General features: G+C 39.3%; 2 protein-coding genes across 3 annotated transcripts; both read right to left on the bottom strand.

Annotated features, from left to right (window-relative positions):
- Positions 1 to 134: 134 nt before the first annotated feature.
- On the bottom strand, positions 135 to 11,024 carry galcb (galactosylceramidase b). Of its 2 annotated transcripts, none has more exons than XM_044375869.1 (17): positions 10,836 to 11,024; positions 10,649 to 10,717; positions 10,505 to 10,568; positions 9,500 to 9,613; positions 9,051 to 9,190; positions 8,214 to 8,252; positions 6,100 to 6,230; positions 5,509 to 5,664; positions 5,121 to 5,245; positions 3,963 to 4,090; positions 3,652 to 3,741; positions 3,474 to 3,566; positions 3,252 to 3,396; positions 2,148 to 2,328; positions 1,552 to 1,715; positions 1,384 to 1,460; positions 135 to 578 (listed from the first exon to the last, which is right to left on the bottom strand). In XM_044375869.1, the coding sequence occupies exons 1-17, from the start codon at positions 10,974 to 10,976 to the stop codon at positions 432 to 434; spliced, it is 2,004 nt and encodes a 667-aa protein (XP_044231804.1). In that variant the 5' UTR covers positions 10,977 to 11,024; the 3' UTR covers positions 135 to 431. The 2 variants fall into 2 exon arrangements, with proteins under 2 accessions (XP_044231804.1, XP_044231805.1); XM_044375870.1 differs by lacking the exon at positions 6,100 to 6,230 and adding an exon at positions 7,874 to 8,001 and having other exon boundaries at positions 10,836 to 11,016.
- A 2,146-nt stretch (positions 11,025 to 13,170) lies between these two features.
- On the bottom strand, positions 13,171 to 21,543 carry LOC122998514 (GTPase IMAP family member 8-like). Its single transcript, XM_044375446.1, has 3 exons — positions 21,478 to 21,543; positions 17,938 to 18,896; positions 13,171 to 16,023 (listed from the first exon to the last, which is right to left on the bottom strand). Exons 1-3 carry the CDS (start codon positions 21,497 to 21,499, stop codon positions 15,190 to 15,192), a joined length of 1,815 nt encoding a protein of 604 aa, XP_044231381.1. The 5' UTR covers positions 21,500 to 21,543; the 3' UTR covers positions 13,171 to 15,189.
- Between the last annotated feature and the right edge of the window lie 268 nt (positions 21,544 to 21,811).

The raw sequence follows: 21,811 nt of genomic DNA, 5'->3' as shown, positions 1-21,811 counted from the left end.
ATTGTGAGATTATGGGCTGTAAGAACAGGCTTTCAAACAGAGGTGAAAGCCTGTTTTTCATCCCAGTGAGGTAGTCAAACTTTATTCCAACTACACATGATTTTGAACTGTTACAAAGCAGTTTTTCAAAAACAGAAAATATAAAATGTTTTTATTCCATAAAAACCACATAGTGCAAAATAATTTACAGTGATGTTAAGACAGCAGATTTCAAGGGTACCGTGATTTATGTTACATGATGTTCCCTCAATGCTTGTGTAAAACCTTTTAAATCTTAAGAACAAACAAAAAAAAAAAAAAAATTAAATCTGTATTTTACTTGAAGCCAGAGATATCACTCTGAGGTGTTAAATCAATCGATCGTATTGATCTAGTCAATAAATTATTCAGAACATTCACAACATAGTGTAAATCATTATTTCACAGTGGAATCATTTTTCTGCCTCCACAGAAAAGTTATCAAACTGAGCCAGTTCATATGAGTGTGTTCCTATGGCGGCCCAGCCATTCTTTGGGTTCAGTACCACAGCTTTCTTCCACAGTGGATATCCATTCAGCAGCCCTGACGCATACTGGCCCTGCAGGAGAGAGATCACAGTGACAAGCTGCAGTGGAGGGTTTTACTACATACAGTACATGTACCTGCTTTACTGGATACAGCATGACTCTTTACAGGCAGACAGTCAGTCACATGAATGTGACAATAAAGCATGCAGATGTGTTCAGTTACCATGTGATTACACTGTAACCAACATTAACAACCAGTCACTGTAGTCATTTACTAATGAGCAGAGCAACCAGCAATGTAAAGAGGTTAAACAAGATGGATTGCTCAAAAACATGTTTTATATTTCTTTATCAATGGGACTTACAGTGTGATCTGACATATACAAAAGCTACTAACTGACATATTCAAATGTCTTGTTATGTCTGATTTATAGCCCAAGACCCAAGAATATTCACTATGTGAATTTTTGGCATTTTTGCTTAAATGACTAATCAATTATTAAAATTACATCAATTTTCTGTCGACCAACTAATCGATTACAAATCATTAGCAGCTTTACTTTCAAGTATATTTCATTGAGTTATGCTTTATTTTTGCGGGTAAGACTACAGTTATCATCACTTAAAGTCACCTAAAGCACAACATTTGACCATAAGGGCCCTAGTTTTCTTACACAATGACCAGTGCAAAGCCTGCTATATTGATTCATGTATGTGCAACAACGCAAAGGGCAAAGGACTGTGTGAAGAGGAATGTAAATGGCAGGGTGTGGGGAGTAAGCCAATCTCAGCCAATCACACAGGTCTTGTAGCACTGAAATAGCTGAGCTAATTGCAGTGAAGCATGACAACAGCTCAACAAATGAAAACACTTACTTTTACAGTGAGGGATAGGGTGTGCCAACCATATGCTCGGGTACCAGACTGTCCCTCAGCCAGTACCGTCTGACCAGCTGTGGACAAAACAAGACAACAAACAGATGTTTATTTATTACTGGCCTCCATGATACAATGTGTAATGAAGCAGAGAGTGATACTACTGACCAAGATCATTGGTGACTTTGTATGTGCCATCTGCAAAGACCCAGAAGAAGACTCCTTTGGCGCTACGGACTGACTGCCCTCCTTTATCCACCCTGGCTGCTACGAAAACACCACCAGTCTTAACTTTCTCCATGAAGACATCACATGAGACGGTCAGGTTCTGCCTGCAAAACAAAACAAAAAATTGTGTAAATGCAAAGGTTCATCCTGTCCGCTGTGGCCTCTCTGCTCTGTGTGTGTGTAGCTCAGCCCCGCCCTCGGTCAAACACACACACACACACACACACAGACCTGCAGCTCTTTATACATCCATGAGACAAAGACCAAGAGCAGAGCGGAGCAGAGGAGAGAGACAGAGACAGTGATGTAACCTGGTCGCTACACTACCAGTCCCGACCTCACAACCCGATTATTTTTGAGTATGTACATTTTTTATTTTAGGAAAATCCTGCGTATTATACCTTTAAACAAAAGCTGACAGGTTTCATATCTGGCAGGTTATATTGCAGAGTTTCTGCAGGCTTCACCAAGTTAAATTTAAGACTTTTTAAGACCTGCAGATACCCTGTATTTGTGTGTGTGTAGCATGGTCTCACCACTGATAGTCTCCTATGACGCTGATGGTCTGGTCAGCGTCCGCCACCCATGTGACGGGTCTCTCAGTCAGAACCTGGCGCAAGGTGAAAACGTGAGGTCCGGGGTCGGTCAGGTTGATGTAGTACTCAAACACCCCGGTCTGGTCAGCAAAGTCTGGAGCTTCTGAGAAGGCAGGGTTTCCTACATACAGAGATGCAAAAGCACCATGAAGGTCTTCTCTTCCTCCTCATTTCAAAGTGTCATTGTAAAATTCTGTGACTGGGCCCATTTATGGATACTGTATAATTTGGGGGCCAAGCACTGAAGGTGTCCCTTTTTGTTTTGATACTCTGTTCCTTTTTGAAATGATACATTTTTAAACCTGTGTCTTTCAGTTCAATTTTATATACATGCTCTTAGCTTAAGCTCTTGTAACCAAACTTGGTGCATGTGTTTGGATGCTGGGTCTGAGCTTTACTGCACAGTCCTGGGATGTTCTGCCACTAGAGGGAACCAAAACCTTGACATTTTTATATCTCATTAATGAATGCACAAAATCTGCATAATCAATAAACTCTCCAAATTTTCTAGTATTTGTCCACATGCTACCAAAATCACAGAGTCACAGCTTGTTTAGAGTCTGGAGATGAAATGTTGTAAAAAGTTCAGAAATACGCTCAAAATCTACAATGCATTGGTTTAGATGATTTTAGCATAATATGTACTGTGCAAACAAAATGTTTTAAATTGCCAAATGTGTGATCAAACTTTAATGAAAATATCAGAAAACATTTTTTGTTGATAACTAAACTAAATGAATAGACCATTGGACATAGTAATCTAGTGGTCTAAACACATGCCCTGAAACTGTAAGGTCACCTGTTCACATCCAGCCTGGTACCAAGCTGCATCCTCCTGTTTCTGCCCATCACTTGTGAACTCTTGTGGTTTTAAATGTATTATTTCCTGGTTTGTAAATGAGCATTTGTAAGTTTATTGATTCTTTACTTTCCCAAAGATCCTGTGAATGTTTTCCATTTCAGAATTGCTGGAAAAACCAGGACAAGAGAGTAATAACCAGTAGAAAACCAGTGAATACTCTGGGCTGTGTGTATGTTACTTACGGACATTAAAGTCGTCCTTGTAGACTTTGGGGAAGCGAGCGGAGGCGGGTGGGTCGGGGTAACTGCCTTTCTGTCCTGCTGTGATTGTGGTTAATGTGTAAACCTCGTCTTCAGCCAGATTTAAGGTGAAGGATCCGTCTGACAGCTGAAATCATCACAACATATTTGTGAGAGACAGTTAGATAAGATGCTGTTCAAGTCTTTCTGGGACTGTCCCTTTACCTTCAGTGGAGTTAGCTTCTCGAAGAAGGAGGAAGGCTTTTTTGTTTTGAAGTTGAACTGCGAACGCCATACTTGGAGCTCCTTAATGGAGGCCTAGGAAAAATAAATAAGCTTGAGTAAGACTGAAGTATCACTCAGTGTCTTTTAATAGTTTAGTGAAGACCTCAGAGGAACTTACAAAGGATCCCTTCAGCTGGAAGGTTGCATTCTGGGATGTCACGTTGAAGTGAGGGAGTGGAGGTCTTATGCAAACTGAATGATCATGAGTCTGTAAACGGAGGAAGAAACGAGGGGAAAAAAAGTTGTAGTGTTTTTGTAATACTGTAACATTAAGCAACATTTGTTTCTTATATATATGTAACAACAACACATGAGCATCTATAACTTTTAGGCACTTCCAATTATGTAATGATTTCAAATGACAGAGTGCCAGAAGATGAAAAGATTAGAAGCAAAAAGTAAAAATAAAAACAGGAAAGCTGAACTTGCCATGGTTTCTATGACAACAGTGAGGTTTCCGTTTCCATCAGTAAGGGCTACATAACTTCCACCTTGTACCAGATGTCCAACAGTCTGCAGGTACGTCCATCCTGGCTGAGTGAACTGTGTGGTGTGGGCTACAAACAAAACAATTCAGTGCTATGATGTAACATTTCCTATTAACTCATTTCAAATGTTTTATATGTGAATACAACTCAGTTCATGTTTAAAAAGTCTGTTTCTGCTTTTATCTAAATAAACAGGAACTAGGGTTGTCCATTGAACTGCTATATGAAATATAACTGACCAACAGGAAAAAGCAGAGGAAGTGTGTGAGGGTTATGCAGCTTGTGAACTCTGATAACTAGGAAGCATCTCTTGCCTGTATGAGAGCAATGAAATGAAATTTGTAATTTACTGACCAACATCACAGTTTTTTTGTAAAAGCAGAAGTTTGTGTGTTGTTGTGGAGTAAAGTGTTCCAGTGTGTTATTAATATTCTGTCTGCAGCAGTGGAGCCTCTCTGCTGGACCATTAGTGCCATCGTTATCCAAAATGCAGTTTTCTTCACTTGACCAGACTGTTGTTTGTTAATGGTGGAGTTGCACTAACGCTTTTTTAAAGATGAACTACAAGATAAAACCAATATGTGCTCACTCTGCACCTTCCGGTTACACTGACTTGTAGAAGATAAGAATTGCAATTCTTAAAGTTTTCCACCCAACCCTGCTGTATGCTATCAAACTACACCATCTTATAACTTTATTAACCTTTTTGACATATACAGTAATAATTAAAAGCCTCTTTACACTACAGTGCAATACATTATAATAATAATCTGCTTTCTCCTCATATCTTTGACATGGGATGCATACATGTAGTTCATTCTTTTAAGTTTTTAGCTTAATATTATTACTGCTGGGGTGTCATGTTAGTGTGATGTTAACTAACTAACTGCAGAAAAACACTGTTGTCCATATAGTCGCGTTGTTCTCAGTATCAGCTTGGAATATGAAACCACTGAAATGTAGCACCTGTGTCAATATGGGTGTCAACTGTACTCTTTCAACGATCCTCCTTTGCTGTTAAGATCAACAGAAATAACAAGTCTCACATTTGCACGATATGTCATAATATCTGTCTCTCTATGCAGGTTGTCATGCCCACCTGTGATCCAGATAGGAGACTCCACCACATAGTTGCCACTCCAGGGCTCCTGAGCTGTCATCAGCCCGTCTCGGCCGAACGGCAGGTCCTCATAGTAGCTGGCCACCAGGTTCCAGGAGATGGTGCTGGAGGAAGAGTCAGTCAGACAGCTGCTTCTGATTTCATTTTTTATTTAGTTTTTTACACCATGAAGATAAAATATTTTCTTTTTTATATTAAAAAAAACAACAAAAACTTATATCAAACTGGATAGTTAATAGAAGTTTGAAGTGCTAGAAATGATTTGTAAGGTCAGTTAAAAACTTTTCAAACATTTCATTCATATAAAGTAAACATGATGATTAAATGTCAATCATAAAAACACAGAGTTGCTTGTGTGTTTGCTTACGCAGTCATGAGTCCGTTGACATAGTTCTGGTTGAGGATGCGAGCCCAGCAGCCTCCTCCCACCTCATCGTTGAAGGTGCTGTAGTCCTCTGAGGACCACAGCTTCTTCTGTGTCTTCAGGGCCTCGATTACTGTGTTGGTGCCTGGGTAGTGGGCCCTGAGGGGTCACACATATGAAACACAGGGGCAAGGTTCATATGATAAGAATGACACTACTTTTCATTTACGTTTAATAAGTGATAAGTTACTCATGTATTTTTCTTGAGTAACTGTGTTCACCACAAGTCTCTACAGACAGACAACAAACCATGCACCACTGCTGACAGACGTAAAATCTATTAGAATAAACCAAGAAATGTGATTGGTGCTTCTTTAGGAGCTTAAAACTACCAAGAACATGGCAGAATACAGGAAGATACTCATGCACACACACACCGACTAGAAACATTCAGTATTTTCAGGCACAAGTATCAAGTTAAGTGACAGATTCTCACAACAGCTGGCTGATGTTATAGCATCCAGACAGGCGAAAGAGGCCGTGCATGCAAGCTTGACTGATTGATTGATTGACAGGCACAGAGAAGGATCCTACCCTATCACGTCTACAGCTCTGCTGAGCTCGGGGTCTAGCAGCAGACACAGGGTAATGGGCTCCCACAGGTTGTCACTGGCTATGATCCTGACCCTCTCCAAGCCGCTCTTATCCAGTGTGTACCGCAGCAGCTGGTACAGCCAGTCACAGTGACACAGGAAGACAGAGAGCAGAGGAAGAGAGGCAGCTGTGACAATTCTGACTTTGTCTGGCTTAAAAGTATTTGCTGCGACCATGTAAAGCTCAAACACCTGTGAAAACTTTTTGGGGAAATAAAGCCAATATGCCTTCAAACTGACACCCATGTGTTTTTATTAAATAATGGGGTTTAACACCGATTACTGTGTAAACTTTAAAGCTGCATTAATTGTTTTTTGTTTTTGATTTTTATTCATTTAGGCCACTAGGGGGTGGCAGAAGAAGCTTGAAAACACAACAATGACATATTATCATCTTGTGCAGTTGTTACGTCCAATATTCACCCTCCTTTTAGCTCTGGTTTGGTCCCCACCAACCCCTGAGAAAAATATCTGGCTCTTTAGCTGCTAAACGCTCCACTTAGTTCACCAGCTAATTGCTAACTATCTGTCTGCTGAGAGTCTGTTCACTAATTCATCTGTTCCCACAGTTTGTGTTCACAAGAGATCAGCCTGATATCAGCACACAGCTAGCCAGTTAGGGCTAGCTACCAGACTGGTAAGAACACACTGAAGAAAGTAGAATCCACACACAGTTCACTTGACTGCCACCTCTCTGATGATAGCCATAGCTAACTAGCCGTCCTAATTTTCTACAGTCCTGTAAACTGTGACATGTGCACGCTGTAAATATTCACATCACAGCTCACAGGACTCAAGATGGCTAACGTAGCCAGCTAACATTGACTTTAATTTTGGACGCAAAATAACGTTTTGTGCATTGCAACTCAATTCCCAACATTTGACTGTACCATTTCAAACAAGTTACCACAACCTGCATATAACATTGAACACACATGTACACGTATTTCAAAAGGACAGAACTCTCCATGCACAGCCAGTATTTTCAGTCAGGTGCTGGTTGGTTGCAGGAACACAAGGTGAAAATTAACCACCGCACACTGAGATGACTTTACTGTGACTTTATTAGGAGCCAACAACACATGTTACATGTATTCACTGAGATAAGCCATAATTATCCAGGGTCCATTAGGATTTTAGGAATCAATATTGGATAACCAGCCCTAGTGGTAATTATCTGTGGCTGATTGATCCACCGATAATATACAATATTGATTAATGCAGCTTTAAAATAATGTATTTCTGTTTTTTTAACATGACGGCAGCAATATACTGTGCAGTTTTCTACATTGAAATTGGTGAGCTACGTTAAGTGGAAAAAGTGTCATGCTTCATTTGAAAATACTTTTCCATGCACATGGGCATGCATATATGCAGGTTATCAAGTTAGTTTATGATTGAACTGTCACTTATGACTCTAGGAGTGCAAGAGAAAAACAGCCACAAACATTTATAGAGAGGAAGGAGTCGCTGGATGAGGAACACAAGCCCAACTCAACAAGTGCATTAAGCAAAGACACACCCGGATGCAGAAAATATTTCACCATCTGTGCATCACATGTTTAGTTGTCATCAATTGTCCTTCAGTGAAACCCGCATACCTCTGCATTGTGACTGCAGTGCCGTTTGGTCAAATTAGTGATTATGCAGTAAGAGTTTTAAGCATCTCATTTCGTGCAACCTTCCAAGTGTGACCTCAAGCCGACTGTACTTACCCAATCACGTCAACAGCATCATTAAGGTACGGGTCAACGATAATAGAATTGGCGATGCTCCAATCACCATCAGCTGCGATGATGCCAACGTCAGTAAGACCAACTTTATCCAGCGTGTTCCGGAGCACCTTGGCAACAAAGACATGCTCTCAGAGGAACCCAGCTAGACTTTAAAAATCATCTCAACCACTGAGAAGTCAAACTTGTATTTCTCATGTCAGACAAAACTCAATGTTGGTGGCTGTTTTTCCTCCTTTAAGTCACAGTTTAGGCTTAAGTTCATAAATAATACACAAAGACTTGCCTGGTATATCAATGAAAGATAAAAGATTAGAATTACCTTGATGTACTTGCTGTCAAAGTTTCGCTCGTTCCAAATCTAAATAAGTGAAAGTGAGTTTCAGTTACACAGGTTCATTTGTAATCAGCTGCTAGCTGCTAACACGAAACCACTTAACACTAACATCCTACATCCATCATTACATACAAATTCGTTTCAACATGGTTAAATCCAACTGAATTTTGTTAGACTTGCTTTGTGTAACAATTACACAAAACTTTGTGACCGCAATAGTTGCAGTTGAGTAGTTGAGACTTTATTTTTTAATCACTGGAAGGAAGGATGGCTACAACTGGAAATTAGGGCACTAACACATAAACAAGGCATGCTGGCTATCATTCATTTTGTAGAGGAAGCAGCAGGCAGGTAGAGGCAGTTAGTGTGGAGGGCAAAGTTCACATAAATAAATGAACTGTGACCCGGAGGGGGTGAGGTAACTTATCACAGCTGATGTCTATCACGTATTTATAGTAAATAAATGTAGTTGGAAACGTATTATTTACTCCTGAAATGACATCAGATAGAGGCCCCTCAGTGGTCCGTATCACTATCAGCTGTAACAGCAATAGTACAGTAAACTACATTTGATTAACAGCCTGATTGATCTGCTTACTTTAACACATAATGACATTATGATCAGCAATTTTGCCTTTTATTCCTTCCTAGTAAACAACACAAACTTGTACTGACCTCTACCATGAAATAAGTTGCATATATACTTTCTAGATATATTTACATGTCCATTGTTGAAGGCAAACTTCTGATATAGAGGGCAGTTCTATGATACATAACATGAAGAGTGAACAGGAATGATATTCATAGTAGATGAGTACACACCCCAATATACTCAATGTCCAGATCATGGTACTGCTTAGCCCCAAGGATCCAGTTCACCACGTATGCTGCAGTGATGTCTGGAAAGTCATAGGGCCAGTTCTTGCCATGGCCCACCCAACCAGGAAACGCCCAGGGCAAACCTGCACACATACACATACACACACACACACACACACACACGGCTGAAGATACTTTGTGTACCACCAATACACAGTGATAATTGTAAGTTAAACTTGCAAGTCTTTGATATAGCAAAGAGGTAGAAGTTCCATGAGGCTTGTTATGCCAATTGTTTTCAAGCTGCATGTTACTAGTATTTACAGAGGGATTGAAGCCATAATCCAGGGTTGAATGAAAAGAAGAACTGGTTCAGTGTTAATTCAAGAAAAACCTGTTTGTTTGCCCTCCCTGGAATGCAGGGCAGAAGAAAAGACAGTGTGCTTTCTTACCTATGAGTGTGATATTCGGGTTCCTCTTCTTAGCCTCTTTCATAAGCCACCACTCATAGCCTCTGAAGTAGTTTTCATCATTCTCATAGTGCATGTGCGACGGCTCCGTCCCATCTTGAAAAATATCACAGTCCAATGAGACGTCAAAACCAGAAGATAACATTACAGTTGGGGTTTTTTTTGTTGAATGATCTATGCTCTGAGGTTTGTCTGGGTTTTTACATGGCCCTGATATAAAGCACTTTCTCTACCCTGAGCAGATAAAACTAGAATATCTAAACAGTCACGTTATACTGTACTACATCTATTCTACTGTCAGACGTGTGGAACAATTCTTTTTCTCAAGTCATCAGACTAGTCAGCACTGCGGGAAACAACATCTGTGAATATGGACATCAATCAATCTGGCACTTACTGGGGTCACATACTACAATTACAACTATCTGATTACTCCATTAAGTGATCAACAGAAAATTAATCAATAGTAAGGCTGCAACTAATGGTTATTTTTCATCATCAGTTAATATGTATATAGAAAATGTATCACTCATATTTTGTCCATAGATTAATTGTTATTTGTAAATTTTCCAGCAAAATGGTTCCAGCTTCTCAAACATGAGAATTTACTACTATTTCTTGTCTTACATTATAGTAAACTGAATATCTTTGGGTTATGTACTGCTGGTTGGACCAAAAAAGCAATGAGGAGACATTGTTATGGAGACATTTTTTACTGTGTCAAAAAATGCAAAAATGCCAACTATTTTCTGGCTCAAGGTTCTCAGAATGAGAGGATTTGCTGCCCTTCTCTGTTTTTGTGTCACTGTAAATGTAATATCTTTTGGTTCTGTGCGGGTGTTTGAATATAATTAACACACTGAAGCTGTCATTGTGGGTTTCCTGGAAAGTATGAGGAGAGATTTCTGCTATTTCTGATATGCTTTAGTGTAAAGATGAATTAATAAACGTTCAACATTAGTTTTAGTGCTACTAAGTATCACTCACCGGTAGTTTGGGCATCTCCTCCAATCTCTACCTTCAGTATGTGCAAAGACGCCCCAAAGTTTGGCTGCAGACATCATAAAAAAGACATAAACATGAGTTTCCAAGTAGCTGCTACAGTAAACTGTATGAATGATTGTAGCCTACCTTGAAAAGGTAGTCTAATATTTGGCTGCGGTAAGGCTCAGCGTAATTGACCAGTAAACGAGACGTCGCCTAAAGAAACCAGGACACAAAATGTGACATTAGTGAAAATGATAACTGGAGTATTCAGGCAGACTTTACGTCCTCCTGTGGACACTATCGTACCAGGAAGTAGTCGAGATAAACTCACCCCTCCGCCGCTCAAGCCCCCAATTCCGTCAAACACTCTCCCCAGTCCGTCTTTATCGTTCAGGATATAAGTCTGTGAAGAGCAGCAATGCGAAGAAAAACTTAAAAACACCACAAACACCGCCAGCACTCTCTGCTCCATACTGTTCAACTGCAGTCTGCCTTCTGTACGTCACATGGTACATCACATGACAGCTCTGCGAGCGGTCACGTGCTCTCAAAAGACTTCAGTCAATAAGCAACATTAAAATATTACTAAACTCAGCATATTTCAAATATGACACAAATGTATTACACATTGAAATATATAACGCTCAAGTATTACAGTTAGTATAATTTCAAAATGAACATAATGTTTATTTTTATTTATTTTAAATTTTCAAGTTTTTTTTTTTTTTAAATAGGCTATAGTTAGGCTACAGGAAGGACATTTGAAAAAGATGAGAGGAAACAACATCTTTCGTAAAAATAAGAAACTAGAGAGAACAGTCAGTACATACATCAAGAAGTGACTTGGACTCCCACAATGCCTCAGCATGTTATGGAAACGAGGCTCCGGAACCGCCTATCACTAGCCTTACTGAAGAATACAAATGCTCCAAGGTAAGGCTGGTCATGACCCTGACAGAAACTCAGGACGCACAATACAGGCGGCAGCTCCCAGACTGGCAGCAGGCAGAAAGTGGAACCCATCTGAGGCACCAAGTGCAGCATGGAAGAGACAGCTTTGGGCTAGGCACAAATAGACCCACATGACACAGAGCAACACCTGCCAAGAAGAGGGCTGGTGGTAAAAGTGAAACAGCAGCAGGAGTAGGCAGATTGACGTGCAAAGGCAGTCTCACAAGCAAAACAGGGCCAATGGACAAGATGGGGAAACCTTGTACACCAGAAGCTTGCCTGGAAGGATCTTTGGGAAATGGAAGGAGGCAGACTTAGCCTCATCATCAGAGCCATCTACAATGTTCTTCCCAGTCCCAAGAGCCCGAGCCAGTGGCTTGGAAGACCCATCATGTCTCCTTTGCCAAACACCAGGAACCCTATGGCACATACTCACCGGCTACAAGACCAGCCTCACCCAAGGACACCACACCTGGAGGTCAAACCAGGTCCTTCAGCAACTAGCACTAGTCTTGGAAAAAAGGAGGACTAACAACAATGCCTTCTCTTCCCCAACCCCTGGCTTCTCAAACACCATGGCCTTTGTACCAGCAGGAAAGGTATTAAAGAGGTCAGCTGCAGGAAAAGAATCAAGCCTACTCTACACAGCCCAAGACTGGAAGATGAAGGTCAATCTAGACCAGAAGCTCACCTTTCCATCATTTCATTATGATCATTACAACCAGTCTCACGCCAGATGTGATCGTGTAGTCAGCCTCACAAAATGCCCTGTTCATCATAGAACTGGCAGTGCCATGGGAGGATGCAGTTGGTGAAGCATACAAACAAAAAGTACTCCGATCTAGCAACTGAAGCAGATCAAAAGGGCTGGAGAACACAGGTGTTCCCTGTGGGGGTCGGCTGCAGGGGTTTGGGGCCATGTCAACCACCAGGCTGCTGAAAGGGCAAGGACAGGTCCTCTGACAGACCATCAGGTCAATGGCAGAGGCTGCCGAACTAAGCAGCAACTGGCTCTGGCTGAAAAGAAAGGACAAGAACTGGGAGGCAAGAAGACCAACAGCAAGCCGGAGGGATAGAAGCAGAGGGGGGTGCACCTTGGACACCAGGTGTTGCTGTTGAGCCCTCCGGTGATGTCATGGGCCTATCAACGAAACACAAAGGAAGGAGGGTGCCTCAGGGTGCCACTGATTTACAGTCCACACAAACAGGTCTGAATCATTGACAGAAGAAACCTGTCAATGAAACAACCTCAACTGATCCTCCTGAAGTTCTGTTGCTGTGAGGGCCTAGCGATGAAAACACTAAGGAAGGAGGGCCCACCTGATGACCCCAGTGAAGCGTTTACCCCTACTCCCACTCAAGGAATGATTGCCAATTACAATGTGGGATTGTAAAACCAAGTCTTATGAGCTCAACTGATAGTTTTGGTTAGCCTACTAGTTCAGATGAGGGTTTGACACAATGGATACTTTAACAAGCTTTTAAAATACAACACATTGTCAAAGATGAAACAAGTGGTTTCCAACCTTTTTGGCTTTTGACATCTTACAAAAAGTAGTGTGTAGTCGAGGTAACATGTCAGATGTATATGAGTTGTTAACAGCTAAACTTATAATAAATAATGAAAAAATAAATGTTCAAATGATCCAGTATTTCACCAAAAACCAAAGATTAGAGTGTAAATCCAAAACTGAAAACAAAAACTTAGTTTTTTTGTCTCATGACCCCTCAGATTTATCTGGTGACCCTTTGGAGAGGCCCGACCCTTAGGTTGGGAACAATTGGACTAAACTAGCTAACTGTATATAAAGTAGTTCAAACTAGCTCCACCTCCAGCAGCTACAACAGTAACATGCTGCTTTCACACTGATGCTTCAGTATTAATAATCTAATGATGTCAAATATAATAATATATCATCCAGAGGCACCAAACCACTACTTAAAGCTACATCAAGCTCATAATACCTTTGTACTTTTTCTTAAGTAGGATTTTTTAATGCAGGAGTTTTACTTGCAATGGAGTATTTTTACATTGCTGTGTTGGTATCTTTTCCAGAATTTTAATAGTTGTTCTAGGCTTATTTAATGTCTCAGAGGTGCAATAAAGGACCTTGTCACAGGGTGTCACTGTTGTCCATCTAAACAAGGTTTGGCTGCAGATGAACCAGCAGACAGATCAACTCAGTAAACCTTCTGCTTTGAAATGATTCATCAATATACATCAAACTTTTTAGAATCTTGGGATATAAAATATTATTGCTCCTTCTGTCAAGTTAATGTGACCATGAATTGAATTGTGTTGGTAATTATTAGGCCTCACTTGAATGGCTAAATTTGCATTATTCTTATTTGATCAATTGTATTATGTAATACCTAAACTTAACCTAAAATTTGTTTTTGAAAGTGCTCTCTATAGAAATGTGCACAGAGCTAATTTTAAGTCATTAAAACAACATAATACCATGTCATACATAAAATACAAAATACATACTGTACGTATATGTATTTACATACATACATACATACATATATACATACATACAAACATTTTGTCCAGTTTAACAAATTTACACCTAGTTACCTTTTTTGCAACAATCTATCTAACAGTCTACTCTGATTCTCTGCTCACTGATCCTGATCCTTCAGAGCCACAGGGGGGTGGAATTTATCTCAGTATGCACTGCGCAAGAGGCAGAGTACTCTGTATGTACACATAATGTAGCTACCACTTCATAAGGACCATCAGAGAATGAGTAAACAAACTGCCCAACACATTATGAATATACATGTAATGATTTTACAAAGCTAACACCATCTTAATCCAAATCAGCCAACACACACTTTTTTCACATAAACAATGCATCAAAATCCTAGTCAACATAATAGCCATAATGTAATATGTACATAAGAGCCTAAGGCAAAATCCCTACATCCAAGTTAACATCATTCCTGAGGGCTTATAATCAAAAGTCTATAAAGTATACTGAAGGCCTGCATAGAACACAATAATACAACACATACAATATACACAGTACTACTGTATCTAAAGATTGAGCAACATGTTAAAGTACTGGTCTTAGACTTGTTTCCTGGTTTGGGCTAAACCCCTGAGTTCAAATGAAGGCAAATTTTAAAATGTTTTAAAATGTGAAAAATGTTGATCACTGATTCCCAAAACCCAAGATACAACCTCAAATGTCTTGTTTTGTCTTGACCAACAGTCCACAACCCAAAGATATTCAGTTTACTGTCACAGAGGACTAGAGAAACCACAAAGTATTTACATTCAAGAAGCTGGAATCAGAGATTTTTTCTTAAAAAGTTACTCAAAGCATAATAGTAAACCCACAATTTACACTACTGTAACAGAAACTCAAACATTACAACATCTTGACAGTAAGTCAAGCATAAGAAATGTGTTATTTGTTCCCTGTTCTTTTGTTTCATCATTGCAGTGCTGGTGCAGTTATTAGCAATCATGTTACAATGCTCCTCATCAGTAAAAACTGTTAAAATAAGGAAAAATGCAGGAAAAATACTGCATTGAATCTGTGATCTGTATGTTTAGTTGTAACAGTTTGAGCTTGTGTTAACATGAATTATCTATGATCTGAGGACTCAGCATTTAATTTTTGTGAAAATTAAGCCAAATAAAACTACTTCTAACCCTGAAGTACTTCTAGATCTATTCATCAAGTTCAACTACTTCTGAATAGCCAGAATATCTCCATTTCCTACTGCAGGAGACATTTACTGCCATCGTGTGCATCATGTTTCAATGATCCTCTCGTTGAAAAAGTCGTTTCTCTCTCAACTGTAGCCTGCAGGTCGCTCCTCCTTCGCTGCTCTTCTGCCTTCAGCTCCTTCAAAAGTCTTCGTTCCTCTTTCTTTGAGGCCTTTTTTGCTTTTCTGAACATCTTTGTAGTGTAGTGCCTTCCGCCATTCTTCAGAGTCATTCTGTCAATTTTCTCCAGGAGCCTATCAGTCTGTTCCTGGTCTCTCACTTGGTTGTTGAAGACATGATATTGCCCGTAGCAAGCCTCAATTAACTCTGTGAGTTTTTCACTCTTTGAAATAAAGTCCTCAATAGTTTGTTTCTTCAGTTTGTCTCCATGTGTGAACAGAACTATTGAGTATTTAGCTGCTTCTTTGCCAAAAGTGCTTTGAATCACTCTCATGGTTTCCTCCTCCTCCTGGGTGAACCTGCCCAGTTTGAGAACCACCAGGAAGGCATGAGGACCAGGAGAAGACAGAGAAATACAACTCTCGATCTTTGCCAACACTTCTTTTTGGGTGTAATTGGTGTCAAACAGCCCTGGAGTGTCGATGACAGCGACCATTCGACCACCGACCTCTCTCTCAGCTCTCTTGCACTGAAATGTCCAGGAAGAGGAAGACAGCTCTGACTCGAACTCCTCTCTTCCCAGGATGGTGTTTCCTGCTGCACTCTTCCCCGCTCCTGTCTTCCCGACAAGTATGATGCGTACTTCATCACTGTTCTTCTGCTTCCTAGATCCTGCCAAGATAAAATAAGCAACATCTTTGTTTTCAGTTTTGTGCTGCTGGCACTGTATGAAATATGGAACTGTAATACAGGTTTGTACTGTACATGTTCACTGATCAAACATCAAAGTATAGGTTGGGTTTTGTCTTCCCAGAATGTTGAGCAGAACTCTTTTGTAAGAATCGGAATACAACTGGCCTATAGGAAATACCTTTCCCCAAGCCATCACCATCTGTTTTACTCATAGAAAAAAAACATTATATAGTGCATGGAGAAGTGTAACAAATACTAGGAAAGACAAACATAGCCAAAGTTACAGTTAAAATTAATACACTAAAAGCAAACTGAGAAATACAAAGTAAGGCATAAGGTCAAAATAAAAGGTGTTGCAATGGCTGGAATGATGTGAGACACCTTAGTGAGACGTACTTGTCACCTTCTCACCTTTAGCCTTAAGCACTGGCTGGCAGCAATGGAAAAGAAAAGCCAAAACCAGCTTCTCAAATGTGACGACTTGCTGCTTTTCTCTGTTTTATGTCATTTCAAACTCAATATTTTTATATTTTGGAACTGACTGACTGACTGACTAAACAAATTACTTGAACACAAATGACAAATAACAGCAATGCCATTACAATTAAAGAAAAAAAAAAACAGTCTATCCAAATGTGTATTAATCTGCCACTGAAAGTAATCCAACAAATGCATTATTGCCCCCTGTGTGAGTAACATTTGCTAACTATAAAGCCCAGCTGTTTTGGGAAATTACTTACAGGCTTTTTCTTTTAAATGAAGCAATATATTTAGCAGCGGGGTAGGGCGGCCTGTGAGACAGATTAACATATTGGTGGTTTTGGTGTCTTCATCAGATTTGTTGAATAAGAAAAGCATTGAATGTTGTCTGCCTTTTTAAAAAAAAACTTTATTTAATAAGGAAAAAATGATATACATCAATGTGAACATATGTTCCTAGTCCCACATATACTGTATAAACTTACATACTCATAGACATTTACATATATACAAGCATACACATTCTACTGTACACACACCTGTGCATATAAACACTTTATGATGCATAATGTACATTCACACCCACCTTCACCCTCAGTCTACCTTATCTTTGATACAGAGTTTGTCCATTGTTATAAAAGACTGAACAAAATAATTTCTCTATAAAACCTTTATTAAACCAATAAATTGATATACAATATGCACATAGACAGTCTTACATAATTTATTTAGATACTACAAGTATGTAATCATTCAGTCACAATCTATCATGGGAAGTACTTTAATGATTTTATGGAAAAATACTATACAGTGAACACACTGTTAAAGATGCAGCATAATACAAGTTGATTTGTATGGCCTATGTCAGGTAGAAATTATTACAGTTGTTGAAAAAAAAGATTGGATTATGTAATATTTTATGCAAATTAAGTTCTGAGTTTAAAGTCCCCCTCCAGTCAACAATGTGTTTTTCTTCTTGTTCCTTCAGTTGGATGTTGCTCCCTTCTCTGTGCAGAATGATGCATGTGCAGAGTTTGTCATCTGCTGAAGGAGGAAAGTTTCTCACAGGCATATATCTATGAACCTGATTGGTGACATCACAAATAGTCTGGAGCCAATTGATGGCCACTATACAACTAACAGAAGTGTGATGTGGAAACTTGAAGCCTCCAGTGCACAAACACTGAGAATTGACTCTTCAGTGAAGTAGGAGACATCTTGTGTCCAGCATTTTAACTTGTTTTCATAGATTCTGGATTTTTCAATGAAGGAGAAGGAGTAGATGTCATTTGAAGAATTTTTAATATGGTAACTGAATATTTTTGTGGAAAAAATATTTCAGGCACAATTCATACTTCCAAGCAGTGGATATTTTTATGTCTAAAAACATATCTGGAGGGGATCTTGAAGCGTTTACTTAAGAACAGTTTCAAGCTGGAGTAATGCTTTACTGTTCTTATTGCACATGGCATCGCTCTGAGACTCTGACCGATAAAGCACCAACACCAGCTCCGACAGCTGCTCCAGCTGCGACTCCAACTACCAAACCGACTGGGCCCGCCGCAACTCCAAGCAAACCTCCAATGGCAGCACCACAGGCTGTTGCTATAGCTACTGCTGGAGCAGCGGTGAACTCATTTGATCTTTCAGCTCGAGCTCTGGCTTCACAATTATATCTGACATGCATCCTTTTCTCCTCTGTGTGGTAGGCTATTCCTTTATATTTGGCTCTCAGTTCATCCAGCTCTTTCTGCTTCTGTTCTTCCAGCTCCTTCAGGAGTCGCTGTTTCTCCTTTTCGATGGCTGCCTCTGCTCTTGTGAACATTTCGTTGGTGTAGTAGCTTCCGCCGTTAGCCATAGTCATCTTGTCAATTTTATCCAGGAGTTTATTTGTTTGTACGGGGTCTTTCACTTCATTGTTGAAAACATGATATCGATCATTGCACTTCCAAATAAGGGCCTTCAGTTCTGGACTCTGTGAAATATAGTCTTCAATGGTCTGGTTCCTCAGCTGGTCACCGTGTGTGAACAACACCATTGTGTATTCAGCTGCATCTATCCCAAAGGTGGTCTGAATCATCTTCACAGTGTCCTGCTCCTCCTGGGTGAACCTGCCCAGCTGAAGAACCACCAGGAAGGCGTGAGGACCAGGGGCAGAAAAAGAGATGCACATCTTGATCCTCTTCAACACTTCTTCTTGGGTGTAATTTGTGTCGAACAGCCCTGGAGTGTCAATAACTGCGACCTTTCGACCACTGATGTCTCCCTTGGCTTTCTGACATTCAGCGGTTAGGGAAGATGGAGACAGTTCTGACTCGAATGCTTCTCTCCCCAGGATGGTGTTTCCTGCCGCGCTCTTCCCGACTCCAGTTTTCCCAACTAGAACAATCCTCCTCTCATTTGAATCTGTGAAATCTCCAAACCCTGTCGGACAGAAATACACCGTTCGTCATACAGTGTCGAGTCAGACAGGCTGTGTCCACACTTCAGATGAAAAAACAGATCTCAGCTGACTGCATTTTTGATGATAAGTGAGTCATACCTCACGAGACAGTATCGGTATGTACCTATCTTTCAAGCCAAAAATAACCTTACAAGGCTGAAAAAAAATCTTATCTTGATGACAATGCATTTTGATGTCATCCGACAGTTTGGAAAAGCTCCGATATCCACCAAATTGATGCATTTTCTCAACTAAGAGTATTATGTAAGTGTAAATGAATAGAAACTATAAAAAACAAAGCATTTTCTCTAATTTATTATGTTCTGACTTCATTCTTTAGTGTTTTCTTCTTTAATCTCTGTCTTTGGTTTTATGTATGGAAGCCAATTAGTGTCCCTGAAATAAATTATAATAAATTAGTAGATGATGAGTTAGGATTGATTAAAAAAAAGTCTTAGGGTTAGGGTGCCAACCATGAGCCACAATGTTCCTTGTTTGCTTCCAGGCAGGGATTGATTATTTCTCTTATGTCAGCTAGTTAAGTCAATATTTTTTCTTAAACTGCTAAAAAGTTGTATAACTTAATTACACTAACAACTTAAAATTAAGCACCATTGCCTACAAGGAATGCAAAGTTTAAGCAATGTCCCGTATCAGTCATCAGCGATATTAACATTAAATCATATAGCTATTACAAAGCAATAGTGTTAGATGTTTTTCCTTAATTCAAGTTTTGCAAACTTGCAGATGATCATCTATTAAATAAACTATGAACTTATTGTCTTTGTTGCAAATGAACAAGTGTTAACTAACTGACATTTAGCAAATCAGCTAGCCTGGAGAGCTTGTGACTTACTAGCACCAGCATGTTCCCCACTGGCTAGCATGTTAGCAGTTAGCGAGGAATGTGTGAATTCACTGTGCCACTTCCTGGTATCACCAGGACTTCAAAATGCATTTTTACATTAAAAAAAAAAAAAGAAAACAACTTACTGCCTCAGAATTTTGACTTAGTTATAAAAACTATGATCAATGAAATAATTATCATTTGCTAAACTAGGATTTTTAAAAAATAAATAAATAATGAAAAAGATAAAAAATTAGAAAGTGAAAGACTACGGATTTTTATGGGTAGACTTTCATGTGTTTACATTCATGGTTTTCAAAATTCAATAAATCACAATCACTGAAACAAAAGTTGAATGAGAATCATGCATTTAATTAGTCTCATTACACTCAAATTCATGTGATGAACAATTCAGTGCATCCTTAAAACACCAATACCAGTGTCAGAACCTAAAATTGTAGCTATTCTCAATGAGACTGGCTATAATTTGGTCTAGTCTGTCCTGTTTTTGTTCTCTGCTGCCAACATAAAAGAGAAAGAATCAACATGGAAAGTGTCATTTTGTGCTTCATCTTACCTAAATTGTTATTTAAAGCATCTTTGAGTATACAGAAAAAGCACTCTATAGATAAAATGTATTATTATTATTATTACATCAGGATAAGCAACTGTTGTTGATACTCCACCACCTGGTTCAGACTTAAATATCTCAAAAATTGTATCTAATAAATACAATACACTCTGACTCTGATGACCCCGACTTTTCCTTAAGTACCACTGTGAGGTTTAGATTTGTGCCTTTCAGTGAAATGTCTCGACAACTATTGGATGGATTGCCTTGATATTTTGTAAACACATTCATTCGACTCAGGATGAATTGTAATAACTGTGGGGATCCTCTATCTTTTCATGATATGCCATCATTAGGTGTCAAATATTTTGGTTTATGACTTAATACTAGCAAAACTAATGACATCTCCATCAGAGAGAGAGAGAGATTTTATTTGAATACTAACACTACCACCTAATACTTAAAAAAAATCTCATTTCCTGACAAATTGCTATGGAAGGGTTGTTTTTTTTTTTTTTGTATATATGTATATAGGTGCACAAAACAGAAACATGATACATAAAAACACCCTGAACATGTCCATCAATCATGTAACACAATTTTTTGACAGAAGATAAAGTCAGTTGCACTTCTGGGCAGAGTGGCACACACATATTTAAAGTTACAGATGACAGGATATTAGGTTTTAATTAGCTTTTATTATGTATTTCTTATATCATTCATTGTAGCATTAAAAATGCCAGTGGTAATATCAATGCTTCAAGAATCAGAATTTAGTTGCCTCTGGGGGAGCTCAGGTCTCTTTTTGGGGGAGCTAAACGCCTCTTGGCACCCCCATAATTCAAATGCTGAATATTGTGCCTGAATACAGCCTCTAATAGCCGCCAGCTTGGCTGCAGTTCTTATTCCCCTTTTAACCCTAAAACTTCACATTCATCACTTAAACACTGTGTGCTCACTTAGAATAGTTGAGTTCTATCAATGGTATAAAATATTTTATGCTTTACAAACATAAAGACAAAACCTGTGTGGAGTAGTGATGATCCAGTGGGACGTGTTACTGAGGTGAGATATGTGGCTGGAGTATACCAAGGTCAGAATGAATAATTACAGTCTTATGCACCGAAAAACTCCTGACTCTTACCTTGATAGTGTTTGTCGCCCATGTTGACAAGCCAAAAGGATCCTGCACTTGTGTGTCTTGTCCTGTATGAATTCCTCTTCTTGTGACTTGTTATTGCTTTATGTTTCTTATCTATGCATGGGCGTTCCCTCTGCTCTCTACATAACTGGAATTTCCAAGCAAAGCACAAGGAAGTGTCACATGTTTTTCAGTCAGATCATGTGGAATGTCACATTTAAATACCCACATTTTATGTAAATATTTTATGTGTAGGAATCAGCTCATATCCACCTAAAAACATGAAAATTCCAATAATACATGTCACTTCATGTTCCAAATCAAACCAAATATATCC

This window comes from Thunnus albacares, chromosome 15 (genome assembly GCF_914725855.1).
Source record: "Thunnus albacares chromosome 15, fThuAlb1.1, whole genome shotgun sequence".
NCBI lineage: Eukaryota > Metazoa > Chordata > Actinopteri > Scombriformes > Scombridae > Thunnus > Thunnus albacares.
This window is presented reverse-complemented; position numbering and strand designations above follow the sequence as displayed.